The 11966-nt window shown below is 34.5% G+C and overlaps 2 protein-coding genes across 2 annotated transcripts; one reads left to right on the top strand and one right to left on the bottom strand.

The window, feature by feature from the left end:
- Positions 1-1040: 1040 nt before the first annotated feature.
- Positions 1041-7102, top strand: LOC118041062 (probable glutamyl endopeptidase, chloroplastic). Its single transcript, XM_035048165.2, has 11 exons — positions 1041-1351; positions 1780-2761; positions 2948-3076; positions 3801-4100; positions 4195-4653; positions 4800-4865; positions 5355-5415; positions 5506-5655; positions 5815-5952; positions 6175-6488; positions 6903-7102. Coding segments are annotated over exons 1-11 (2874 nt in total). The 5' UTR covers positions 1041-1077; the 3' UTR covers positions 6904-7102.
- A 3206-nt stretch (positions 7103-10308) lies between these two features.
- Positions 10309-11966, bottom strand: LOC118041063 (cytochrome c oxidase subunit 5C). Its single transcript, XM_035048166.2, has 2 exons — positions 11811-11966; positions 10309-10710 (listed from the first exon to the last, which is right to left on the bottom strand). The coding sequence occupies exon 2, from the start codon at positions 10691-10693 to the stop codon at positions 10502-10504; it is 192 nt and encodes a 63-aa protein (XP_034904057.1). The 5' UTR covers positions 10694-10710; positions 11811-11966; the 3' UTR covers positions 10309-10501.

Genomic DNA, 11966 nt, shown 5'->3' with positions numbered 1-11966 from the left:
AAATAAACTGGGGTGGTGACACATCATCAAACATGCTAAACCTAATATAAAAATAAAAGTTTGCATGTAAGCTTTTTCCTGACTGGGCTAGGCATATGACCTCATTTCTTTTTTTTTCAATTTTTTACATGCACCTGTTCAGATAATTTTTTTTATAATTTTATAATTTTAATTAATACTTACTTTCTATGATGTTTTTTAGATTTTTTAGCATTGCTTGAATAACAATTACTTTTTAATTATACTGATGTGTTTAATTTTTGTAGAAGTGATTATGATTTATATGTAATTGTTTTTGTATGTTTTATATATTAAATATTTTTAATATGTGCAACGTTGTTTTTTTTTTTTTTACTTTTATTTTGTTCAATAGATTTTATATGGGTGTCAATCTTTATTACAAATTAATTTTTATAAAAAAATTAGTAGACACAATAAAGTAAATGAGTCATATTGTAATATTAAATATTTGTATCTACACTAATATCTTAATTTTTCAAATTATATTTTTATTTGTCATTGATTACTTTGTTTTTTTGTTTTTGTTTTTGTTTTTTTACACAATGATCAATGATTTATTTAATTGGATGAGTGTATACATTTTTTGATATACATTTATAATTTTTCCATATAAAAAATTGGGTTTAAAAATTCAACTTGTTTAAATTTATTTAATTATGTATTGATGTTTATAATTTGATACTTATTTTTATGATATTTTTTTCTCAACTTTCCTATAAAAAATTTATTCTTTTTAATTTTACTTTTAAATCAAAGTTGACATTTTTTATTTAATTCTGATTGATTAGTTTTTTTATATTTATATTTTCTCATTTGCTATTTTTTTAAATATAATTAAAAAAATCAATTTATTTAATTGATTAGGACTAAAACACGCTGTCAACATTAAAATATTTTATTATAAAAACAATTAAGACACGCATCGTGTCGCAGTTACAAACAACTAGTGTGTAGAGGTAGATTCTTTTGCAGCGGTCAATTCTGATTGGATAGTTTGGTACATCGTCACAACACCATTACTTCCCGTCTCCATTTAAAAAAAGTAGCGGGTGGTAAATGATGCGGCTTCACAAAGTCTATCATCGCCTCACTCTCTTATCTCTCTCTCCGTCCTCTCCACCACCACCACCTCCCTTGACATCATCTCTCAGCCTATTCACGTCCGTTCGTACTCCTGGCCACCTGAGAACGCATCACTCTAAAAGGTTCAAGTCAATCTGTACTATGACTTCTAGATTCCCCAATCTCGTGCCTCTAAACTCGATTGCAGCCGAAAATGTTGGCGGTCGCTCCAATGACTCTGTTTCTTCCGCGTCCACTGAAGATGAAGGTGCTCGCTACTTTTCTCATCATTTTTTTTTTTTTTTTTAAGTTTTGGTCTAGATATAGTTGTTTTTTAAACTGTTTTTTTGGTTTAAAAATAATATATTTTTATTTTTAAAATTTTATTTTTAATATTACCGCCTTAAATTTTTTTTTATAAAAAAAGTAATAAAAAAAATAAAAAAAATCATGAAATTGGTGACTAGATTCTTCGAAAAACACGAGTTTAAAGAAATTGGTGAGAAATAAACGATGATTGCTTGATTGAGAATCCTTAGGCTTAGTAAAATAAGCTGATCACTAGTCGAATATATTAAGCAATTTGATTATTTTGCGTAAATTAGGCCTCTGCTTTTGTCAAATCCTAGTATTTGCGGAAGAACCGATGATCATAGCTCTTATCTAGTGTGTGTTTTTTTTTTTGGTAAAACGTAGAAGCATTGGCAGGTAAATATCAGCTTCCCCCACCTGAGATAAAAAACATCGTTGATGCCCCGCCTCTCCCTGCGTTATCATTTTCACCGCAAAGGGATAAAATACTTTTTCTCAAGCGGAGATCCTTACCTCCACTGGCAGAGCTAGCAAGACCAGAGGAGAAGCTGGCTGGCATGCGTATTGATGGGAAATGTAATACTAGGAGCCGGATGTCATTCTACACTGGTATTGGCATTCATCAATTAATGCCTGATGGTACATTAGGGCCTGAAAGGGAGATAAATGGATATCCAGATGGTGCTAAGATCAATTTTGTCACCTGGTCTCTTGATGGAAAGCATTTGGCCTTCAGCATCCGATTTGACGAGGAGGACAATAGCAGCAGTAAACTTAGAGTATGGGTTGCTAATGTGGAAACAGGGCAAGCTCGACCTTTATTTCAGTCACCAAATGTTTACCTAAATGCTGTTTTTGATACTTTTGTATGGGTGGATAACTCTACTCTATTGGTTTGTGCCATTCCATCATCTCGTGGAGATCTACCAAAGAAACCATTGGTGCCATCTGGTCCAAAGATTCAATCTAACGAGCAGAAAAATGTCATTCAAGTTAGAACCTTTCAGGACTTATTGAAGGATGAGTATGATGAAGATTTGTTTGACTACTATGCAACCTCTCAACTTGTGTTGGCTTCTTTGGATGGGACAACAAAGGAAATTGGAAATCCAGCTGTATATACATCATTGGATCCATCCCCTGACCAGAAGTACCTTTTAGTTAGTTCTATTCACAGGCCATACTCTTTTACTGTACCGTGTGGAAGATTTCCAAAAAAGGTAGAAGTATGGACAACTGATGGGAAATTCGTGAGGGAAATCTGTGATTTGCCTCTAGCCGAGGACATTCCCATTGCAATCAGTAGTGTGCGCAAAGGGATGCGCAACATCAATTGGAGAGCAGACAAGCCTTCAACACTCTACTGGTATATAAATGAAAATTATAATTTTTCACTGTGCTTTGTGCTGGAATTGGCAGGATTACATGATAGCTGCATGACCCTAGTTGCATAACAGTATTAACGAACAGCATTATGCAGGGGCATGTGGTGCTCCATGTACTTGTTACTTTTGTTCCTTATTTTTTTCTTTGACTCCTGTTGACGTTTTAGGGCAGAGACACAAGATGGAGGTGATGCAAAAGTTGAAGTTTCCCCAAGAGATATAATTTACACGCAGCCAGCTGAGCCGTTGGAAGGTGAACAGCCAGAAATCTTGCACAAACTTGATCTTCGCTATGGGTAAGATATGATCTGCATGTTAATTGCTTTCTTTGCGAAATTTGTTTACAATGGGTTCTTAAATTGTGAATGGCTGGGATAATTTTAAAACTCTTGGATCATTTTTTTTTATATGTTTTGATAATGATACTCTCATACTTCGTAGAAAGAGCTTAATCTTGCAGACTCACTGACATTAAAAAAAATTCTACAACCAATCACAAGATTCTTAAAGATAGGTCTAACGCTAGCTTGGACTAGTGTTCACTTCTGTCAAAGTATATGTTTGTTCTTGCTCCAAGCTCTAATTACATGTTGCCTTCTCTCAGGCACCTATTTCATCCTTACATTTCCAAATTTTTGTAATTATCTAGAAACATGTAACAGTTGCCTAGGAGGGTCATTTGAAGACATGATTGTGACATTTTGTTTGATCACCTTATGGGTGGATGTGGGTTTATTTTGGAAGACTAATGCTACAGATACCAAGAAACTTTTACTAAAGTCTCTAACTAAATGAGGCATTGTTATCTCGTTGGTGATCTTTGCTATGTAAATGGCACATGATTTATCACTTAGGGAAGATTTAAAATTTATTATGATGTGCCGTTCACCTATATGATTATTTAGCAAGATATTTTAGCTGGAAAGTCTTATGTTTCTCTATCATTATTCTTTTTGAAAACACGCTAAAAGAATAAACTTAGGTTCTTGTTTTGATTTTTGCTTTCTTTCACCTCCACAGTGGGATTTCTTGGTGTGATGATTCACTGGCACTAGTTTATGAATCATGGTACAAGACAAGGCGAACAAGAACCTGGGTGATATCTCCTGGTTCAAAAGATGTGAGTCCAAGGGTACTATTTGATCGGTCATCAGAAGATGTGTACTCCGATCCTGGCTCTCCCATGCTGAGGAGGACTCCTGCTGGAACTTATGTGATTGCAAAGATAAAGAAGGAAAATGATGAAGGCACTTATATTTTACTGAATGGAAGTGGTGCTACATCTGAAGGGAACATCCCCTTCCTTGATTTGTTTGACATGTGAGTTTTTCAGAAAAGAACCTTTCGACACGTGTTCCTTACCTGGTCCCCAATTCTCATTGCTCTCATAATGATCTATACCAATTTCTTTCAGAAATGCAGGCAGCAAAGAACGAATCTGGGAGAGTGACAAGGAAAAGTATTATGAAACTGTTGTTTCTCTTATGTCAGATTACGAAGAAGGAGATTTACTCCTTGATCGGTTGAAATTATTGACCTCCAAGGAGTCAAAAACAGAAAATGCACAATATTACATCCAGAAATGGCCTGAGAAGAAGGTATGTCAGATAACAAATTTTCCACACCCATACCCACAGTTGGCGTCATTGCAGAAAGAGATGATCAAGTACCAGAGAAATGATGGGGTTCAGCTCACTGCAACATTGTACCTGCCACCAGGCTATGATCCGTCAAAAGATGGCCCTCTTCCATGTCTGTTCTGGTCTTACCCTGGAGAATTTAAAAGTAAAGATGCTGCAGGACAAGTTCGTGGTTCTCCTAATGAATTTGCTGGCATAGGTCCAACATCTGCTCTTCTTTGGTTGGCTAGGAGGCATGAATTCTTCCCTCCTTTTCTTGTTATGATTTGTTATGTTGCTTGTACTGTCTCCATCATCAGCTGATTTCTGCTGCACCTTTACCATGGCTTGCGTGATTTGAACATGCTGGACCTCATTATAATAACTTCACATCCTGCAGGTTTGCTATTTTATCTGGACCAACAATCCCTATTATTGGTGAGGGTGACAAGGAGGCGAATGACAGGTAACTTAATATATATGTATCTTACAGAATTCTGTTTTTTTTTTTTTTTTTTAATCTTTCTAGTTCATATGAATATGATTATGTGGGTTTTCTTCATGTACTCATCGAGCTATTGTCATGAGTTGCTAATTATTCACATAACTCAAACTCTTGCATTGAGTGGTGTATACATGTATGTTTTCTTGAAATTATGGTTACAACTTACAAGTGAAACAAATTATTTGTTATATGGCAATCCTTGTTCCATGGTTATTAACATAAAGCAAATGGTTCACGAAATAAGAGGATAGCGTTAGTATGATGCCTTTCCCCTTAACCCGTAAGTTTCTGCAACATCCATAATATTGAACAAGGGGCTAACTCTTCAGTTGCTCTCTGTTATCAAGAGCATGTTTTTAGATTTCTTCTTAGGTATAATAGGAGGTATCACTAAATGAACTACGCTGTAGAGTCCCTGCAATTTTATTTCTAACTAAATGCGCCATCTAGATATGTAGAGCAACTGGTTGCAAGTGCAGAGGCAGCTGTTGAGGAAGTTATCCGACGTGGAGTAAGCTTCTTCATTTGTTCTTATATGACTATTAGTTCCATAGCACTGGATGAGTTTGTGACAAGTTGTTTTGGTGCTGAATATTTTAAGGTTGCTCATCCCAGCAAAATTGCTGTTGGAGGACATTCTTATGGTGCATTCATGACTGCAAACCTCCTGGCACATGCCCCCCATCTTTTCTGTTGTGGAATTGCTCGCTCTGGAGCTTACAACAGAACACTTACACCTTTCGGTTTTCAGGTAACAGAATAGTGGAACATATGTTTTTTTCCCTTTTTTTGCTCTGGTACATACTGCTAATTGAACAACAGTGTTTCTTATATTTTTCTTCCCCTGATTGTTATTTCTGTCATAATTTTGGATGATTTTTTTTAATGCTTTTCATCTTTATTGATATAGAATGAGGACAGAACTCTTTGGGAGGCCACGGGTACCTATGTTGAAATGAGTCCCTTCATGTCAGCAAATAAAATTAAAAAGCCAATACTGCTTATCCATGGAGAAGAAGACAATAATTCAGGAACTCTAACCATGCAGGTATTTATATAAAAAAAATCATGGTTCTAACCTCCTGTGCCTGATTATATAAATTTAATTGGACTATCCATCAGTAGGGAATTATTCTATCCTTTATATTCTTACTAGTTGATACTATCTTTTTAACCGCTGATTTCTCAGTTTAGTGGTTTGTTTCCGGCTTCAGTTTGTGTTCCCCGACATGTTTACTTGCTGCTTATCTTCCATTTTCACATGATGCAGTCAGATCGTTTCTTTAATGCCCTGAAAGGTCATGGTGCCCTTTGTCGCCTGGTCATTCTACCCTTTGAGAGCCACGGGTATGCTGCACGAGAGAGCATCTTGCATGTTCTATGGGAAACGGATAGGTGGCTTCAGAAACATTGTGTGCCAAACTCTTCTGATGCAAGCGCAGAACTGGATGCCTGTAAGGACGAGGTGAGCAAAGGAGTTACAGACTCTGATAACCAAGCAGTTGTTGCCGGTGGAGGAGGTGGGCCAGAGCTGGCAGACTTTGAGCATGAAGGATTCTACTCTTTACCAAGGTCATTATTGTGGTAATTTCTCCATCCCTATATCTTTATTGACAAAATATTCAGTCCACTAGTCTGTGATTGCTTTGTTATGAAATCAACCAGAGTGAAAGCGGTGTTCAATCTTATCATGCTGAAACTTTAAATCAGTGTGTTTAGCTACCCGTCTGAACTCTAAAGCACACTACTATCGTGTAGATGGTTCGCCATTGTCAATACATCTTTGTTTTGTCAAAACTACTGTCCCCCCCCCCCCCCCCCCAATTCAATCTCTTCATCTTGTGCCCATTAATTTGTTTGGTTAAGGTGAATTTTTTTTCGACTTGCATTTATGCATAATTTTCGTGTCTGAATGACCAATAGTTCGTTTATTTCTGTTTCCTATGTTCTTGCATGTTTCAATTTATTAACCTTGAACTATCATCAATGTCTGTTTAGACTCGATGGTGTTTGCCCGCCGGGAGTTGATGTTGAGCAGCAGCATTATCGGTCCGTGCTTGGATGCAACAGCTACGTCGCGTGTCCCCTGAGTACAAAATATAAATCAATTTTACAGGCCATAGATCATTGATCATGAAATGTATCATCCACCATTGATTGTTGTGATACATAACTCGTAAAAACACCACCCTTGTCAAGTTTGATGTATTGCCACCCAAACCAGTATGATAATCTAACTACATCCATTGCATGATTTTGTGCTCTATGAAAAGATTTTTAACTACATCCATTGCATGATTTTGTGCTCTATGAAAAGATTTTTTACAATCCCTGACTCTCATGGAACTATTAAAATACTTAGAAGTTGTTTGTTTGGTGGAAAAGATCCAAACATAAAGTTTGCTATTATAAAAATTAATCAATAAAAAATATTTTTCAGTCAGAAAATTTGATTTGGTTTTTAAAAAAGTGTTTTCAAACAAAAAATAATTTTCAAAAAATTATAAAAAATTAAAAAATATTATATTATTTGTTGATTTTAATAAAGTTAATTCTTAAAATTTTAATTGTTATGTATTTTATTATAAATATTTTTTTCTTTAATTTTACCCTTTAAAATTTGATTTAATTTGATTTTTATATTAATTTTGGTATTTATCTTTTAAAATTGTTATTTGTTTTTATCTTATTATTTTTTTAATTAAAATTTTTTATTTATTAAATTTGGTCTGTATTTTTTTTATTGTTACTTATTTTATTTGAAATAATTTATGAAATTGTAATTATTATTATTTTAATTTTATCATCTTTTAATTTTTTTCTCTCTTGGATTTGAACTATATTATTTTAATTATTATTTATTTTATTTGAGATAATTTATAAAATTAGATTATGTTTTTTTTAATTTTATTCTCATTCAATCTTTTAATTTATAAAATTTGTTTTTTTATTATTTTAATAAACTTGAAAAAATATTAACAAGTTATTTTCCAGTTTATTTTTCATAATATAACTAAATACTAGAAAATATTTTCTAATTTATTTTTGATGATACCACCAAACATTAAAAAATAATTTACTTTTTAAAAGTTTATTTTTAAAAAATCTATTTTTCTAAAACAAAATTAAATAAAGCCTCAGCTCCCTTTGCATACAAGCATTTTAGCTCAGTTTATCATTAGTTGATTGTTCTTGCACTTGATCGGCAAAACCTTACCGCAGAAGTTTCAGCGCCATACGAGGACTATTTGAGGTTGAATTGAATTTAACTATGCTCATTTTCCCGTGCCTTTCTCTCTTCGATTCAAACGGATGTTACTCTATTTATGCTTGCTTAAAGCAAACTTGTTAAAATCCACCAGTGAAATATGAATTAAAGAATAGCCTTCAATCAGGCAACTTTTAAAATAAATCAAGGGTGTTTTTGACTTGATTTATGAAAAATAAAATTGCTTTTCGTAAACAACTTGACATATAAATGAGTTAAAGAGTGTTCTTAAGTTAGAAGTATTCTGGCAGGAATAACTCAAATAATTTTTAAGAAGAAACGTAGTCGTATAAGTTGAATTTCACAAGTAAAATGTTATTAGTTTTTTTTTATTAAAGCAGGATCTTGATTTAATTTTATAGGAGACTTTTGATTTAATTTAAGCTAGAAAGTTAATATGCATTTCATGGAGCTGTGCTGTTTTTACAATTCAAATCTTTAACAAGAAATGAGAAAGTATAGCGTGTTTGAAAGTGTGATTGTGATTGTTTTTTAAAATATTTTTTGTTTAGAAAAGTATATCAATAATATTTTTTTTTATTTTTTAAAATTATTTTTAAGATAGCATATCAAAATGATTTAAAAAAATATTTTTTTAAAAAATATTTTTAAAACTGAGGTGTCAAAGAGGTAAAAATCCCACCCAATACTTGGACGCTGGTGCTTACCGTGAGCAGTCCACAAACAAATCCAATTTTAAGGAAAGCCAATGTGATGATAAGATAACTAAACATGTTTTGGGCACTTCAACATACGGATGATGGTTCTGTAAGAATACGGCCTCTGATACCAGCTGGAATTTGTCTCTTCTTGCTCTACTCGTTCAACTTGGAAGCCTCTGAAATGAGTTTCGATTGATGTTTTCTAGGTTCCCTTTTGTCGGTTAGGAAATATATGCAGGGAATGTCTTGTAAATTCTCTTGCTTTGCTTCGTAAATTCTGCCACATTGTGTTTGCTTAGAATTTTTAAGGCCATGATATCCTGCTGTATCCCCCTTCATCGTTAGTGTTAATGTATGCTTGTCGTCAGACATGGCAGCATTCCTAACTGATTACTGTTTGCTGATAAATGAGTTCATGATTCTGCAGCGGTTTGTCTTCATGGTTAATACTTCTTCTCATGTGAGATCTGTCCTCAAGTTATACTGGTTAGATTCACTGTTTGAGTTGACCTGGTATATTTTTGGATAACTTAGTGACCCTTGTGCCCTCCACATCCAAGGTTCAGGGAGTGTTATATAAATATACCTTTTTTCCTTGTAAGATGTCCGAGTTTGAGCGTTTCGATTTCCAGGCCTACCACTTTTGCAATCTAATATTTGGCTTTTATAATTGTTGGCTTGTCCTCTTGACAATTTTTTCTTCTTCTTCTTCTGTGCATGAGAGACTTTGTTAAAAAAAACAATAAATCAATGGTGAAAAAAGTCGCACGAAGACATCTAGTACTGGAGTATTTATTGGCAACCATGCACATACTGTTCAGATGAGTATTTATCTTTAGTATTGAATTCATTTTTTTTACGAGGAATCTGCGAAAGATTTCTTGTGTTTAAATTACGAAATGTTACACCATATCTCGAGTCAAGATAAAGATATACACACATAACATGAGACTTGTGAATCGCATATGTATTTTCCTTTTAGCTGCTTTCATCTTGCACATGTGCTGAGATGCCATAGACAGAACTCCTTGTAACATGCCGTTCGTTTAGCACCTACTAGGAACATGGGCCAAAAGGAGATAAAGGGAGTTTTATCGACAGTAATCGATTTTGGTTTTGAGTCTGATTTATGTTAGCAAAGGTCTATGGCATGGTTTTACAATACCCGAGCCTTTATTTCAATTTTGGAATTTGGAAGTCGTAACACTCTTGTTTATAATCTTTCATATCGACAGTAAAAATACGATGAACATTATTAGTTAGCTTGCATGCATTCCATTTTTCTTTCATCACCGGGAAAATAAAGGGGGCGGGGGCGGGGGCTGCCCATCAAACTTCCAAGTTTTATTGCATTTCTATTTCATGATCTAGCTGTGCACAAATTGCACAACCAAAAAAGAAAAACTAATATCTCAGGTAACAAAACCATAAGAGAATCATGATAAGATAGGAGATAGCTCATGACAGAGTGAAAGGCATTAACTTCACACATTCATGTAAAACAATTGTGTGCTGCACATCTCAAACAAGAAATTTATTCTTCAAAGTCTGAAGGCTAAGTACCCACAGCTTAAAATTAAGACATGGGAGAAAACAGAAAAGACAAAACAGAATACTTCTGAAGCTGTCCATAACACAATGGCAGAGGCAGGGGAATAGGAGATAATTTATTCTTCTACAACAACACTGATCTCACCTTTCTCCAGCAAGTCATAAAATGATCTCACTTTCCTCTGCTCGTTCCAGTGATGCATTTTCCAAAGACCACCAGCAACCAAGCCAAGTGCAAATCCAATACAAATCTCCCTGACAACACTTGGTCCTTTCAAGGTCACATGAGCTACCCTACCGCCAGCCATTTCACTTTGCTAGTAATCTGCAAGTGACATGAAAATTATAAAAATGTACTATTGCAATATGCCAATTAGTGTGTTTCTCTGTGTGTTGGGGGGGGGGGGGCTCCTCTAGAGTGCATATCTATTAACATAGACTAAAACTACTCCATTGCCCTTTCAAAAAAGAACAAGCATAATTGGCTACTTCTAGAAGACAACATATAATATCGGACTCCTTTTAACGAGTGAAAATATAGAGAAAAAAGGGAGCAAAACAATGGACAACAAAAATAAGTTATGCAACTTGTAAACAAGATTCCTAAATTAAACAATTCAAACAAGCAACAGATATCTACCCTGTAACAGATATAAGGGGCAAGAGAGGGACTAAGAGAACAAAAGGGAGATTGATTCGAATTACATTGCAAAACTTGATGCAGACACTTAAACAAATCTTATGCCTATAAATATAAAACATCCAGCCTATTGACAGAGAGCTGAAGCAGTTAGTGTGTAAACTGTAAGATACTATAATTCTTCTACTCATGCTTGGTTTTAATTCATAATCCAATCACTCATTTCAAGTTTGACCCATCAGTGAACAAGTTAGCATTACACGTAGGCTTTGGCATAATATTTGCATAGAAACCCATACAGTTCTAAGTGTTTCAAATTGCAAACACCCAGCCTTTAATTTCTCTTAGACGTAAGAGAATTTTCAAAGGTGCAAAAAACCCTCTTCTATTTCATTACTTTCCAGTAAGTGTATTCACAGACATCTATTCGTTTTGCATAACTATTAATCAAAATCACGATTAAATAATTAATTTCAAAATAGAAATATGTAAACAACATCCCGATTGCGAAAATTGTAAAATTGGATTTCTTTTCTTTTCTTTTTGCAAGTGCAAGATTGAATTAAAAGAAGCAGATAAAGCGAGATTTCTTCCAGTGACATGTAAAGTTACAGTATAGAAACTTGAACAGCAAGAACAAATCGCGTGAAATTAAAAAATAGATAGATAGATAGATCGAGACCTAAATAAAATGACAGGGTGACTAATAAAGAGAAAGAGTTCGATCCAACATAGATCGAGAGAGAGGGAGGGATGGAGGGATGGAGGGACTAGGGTTTGCTGACCTTAATTGAACTGCGCTGCGAAGCTTATTACGGAGGTTCTGGAGAAATGAGAGGCGATAACCTGCGTGACTTTTACTTTTCGTGTCTTCTCTGACGCCGAGGGCGCTTGTTTCTGAGGCTATTTGTATCCGAAACCGGGGCTAGGAATAACGTTAG

Source organism: Populus alba, chromosome 14, assembly GCF_005239225.2.
Source record: "Populus alba chromosome 14, ASM523922v2, whole genome shotgun sequence".
NCBI classification, from domain to species: Eukaryota; Viridiplantae; Streptophyta; class Magnoliopsida; order Malpighiales; family Salicaceae; genus Populus; species Populus alba.
This window is presented reverse-complemented; position numbering and strand designations above follow the sequence as displayed.

Bases quoted from the DNA above. Each gene is read 5' to 3' on its own strand.
- LOC118041063 (XM_035048166.2), bottom strand. From the start codon at position 10,693: ATGGCTGGCGGTAGGGTAGCTCATGTGACCTTGAAAGGACCAAGTGTT.
- LOC118041062 (XM_035048165.2), top strand. From the start codon at position 1,078: ATGATGCGGCTTCACAAAGTCTATCATCGCCTCACTCTCTTATCTCTC. The intron at 4,101-4,194 runs GTGAGTTTTTCA...AATTTCTTTCAG, and splicing joins TTCCTTGATTTGTTTGACAT to AAATGCAGGCAGCAAAGAAC. The intron at 5,953-6,174 runs GTATTTATATAA...CACATGATGCAG, and splicing joins CAGGAACTCTAACCATGCAG to TCAGATCGTTTCTTTAATGC.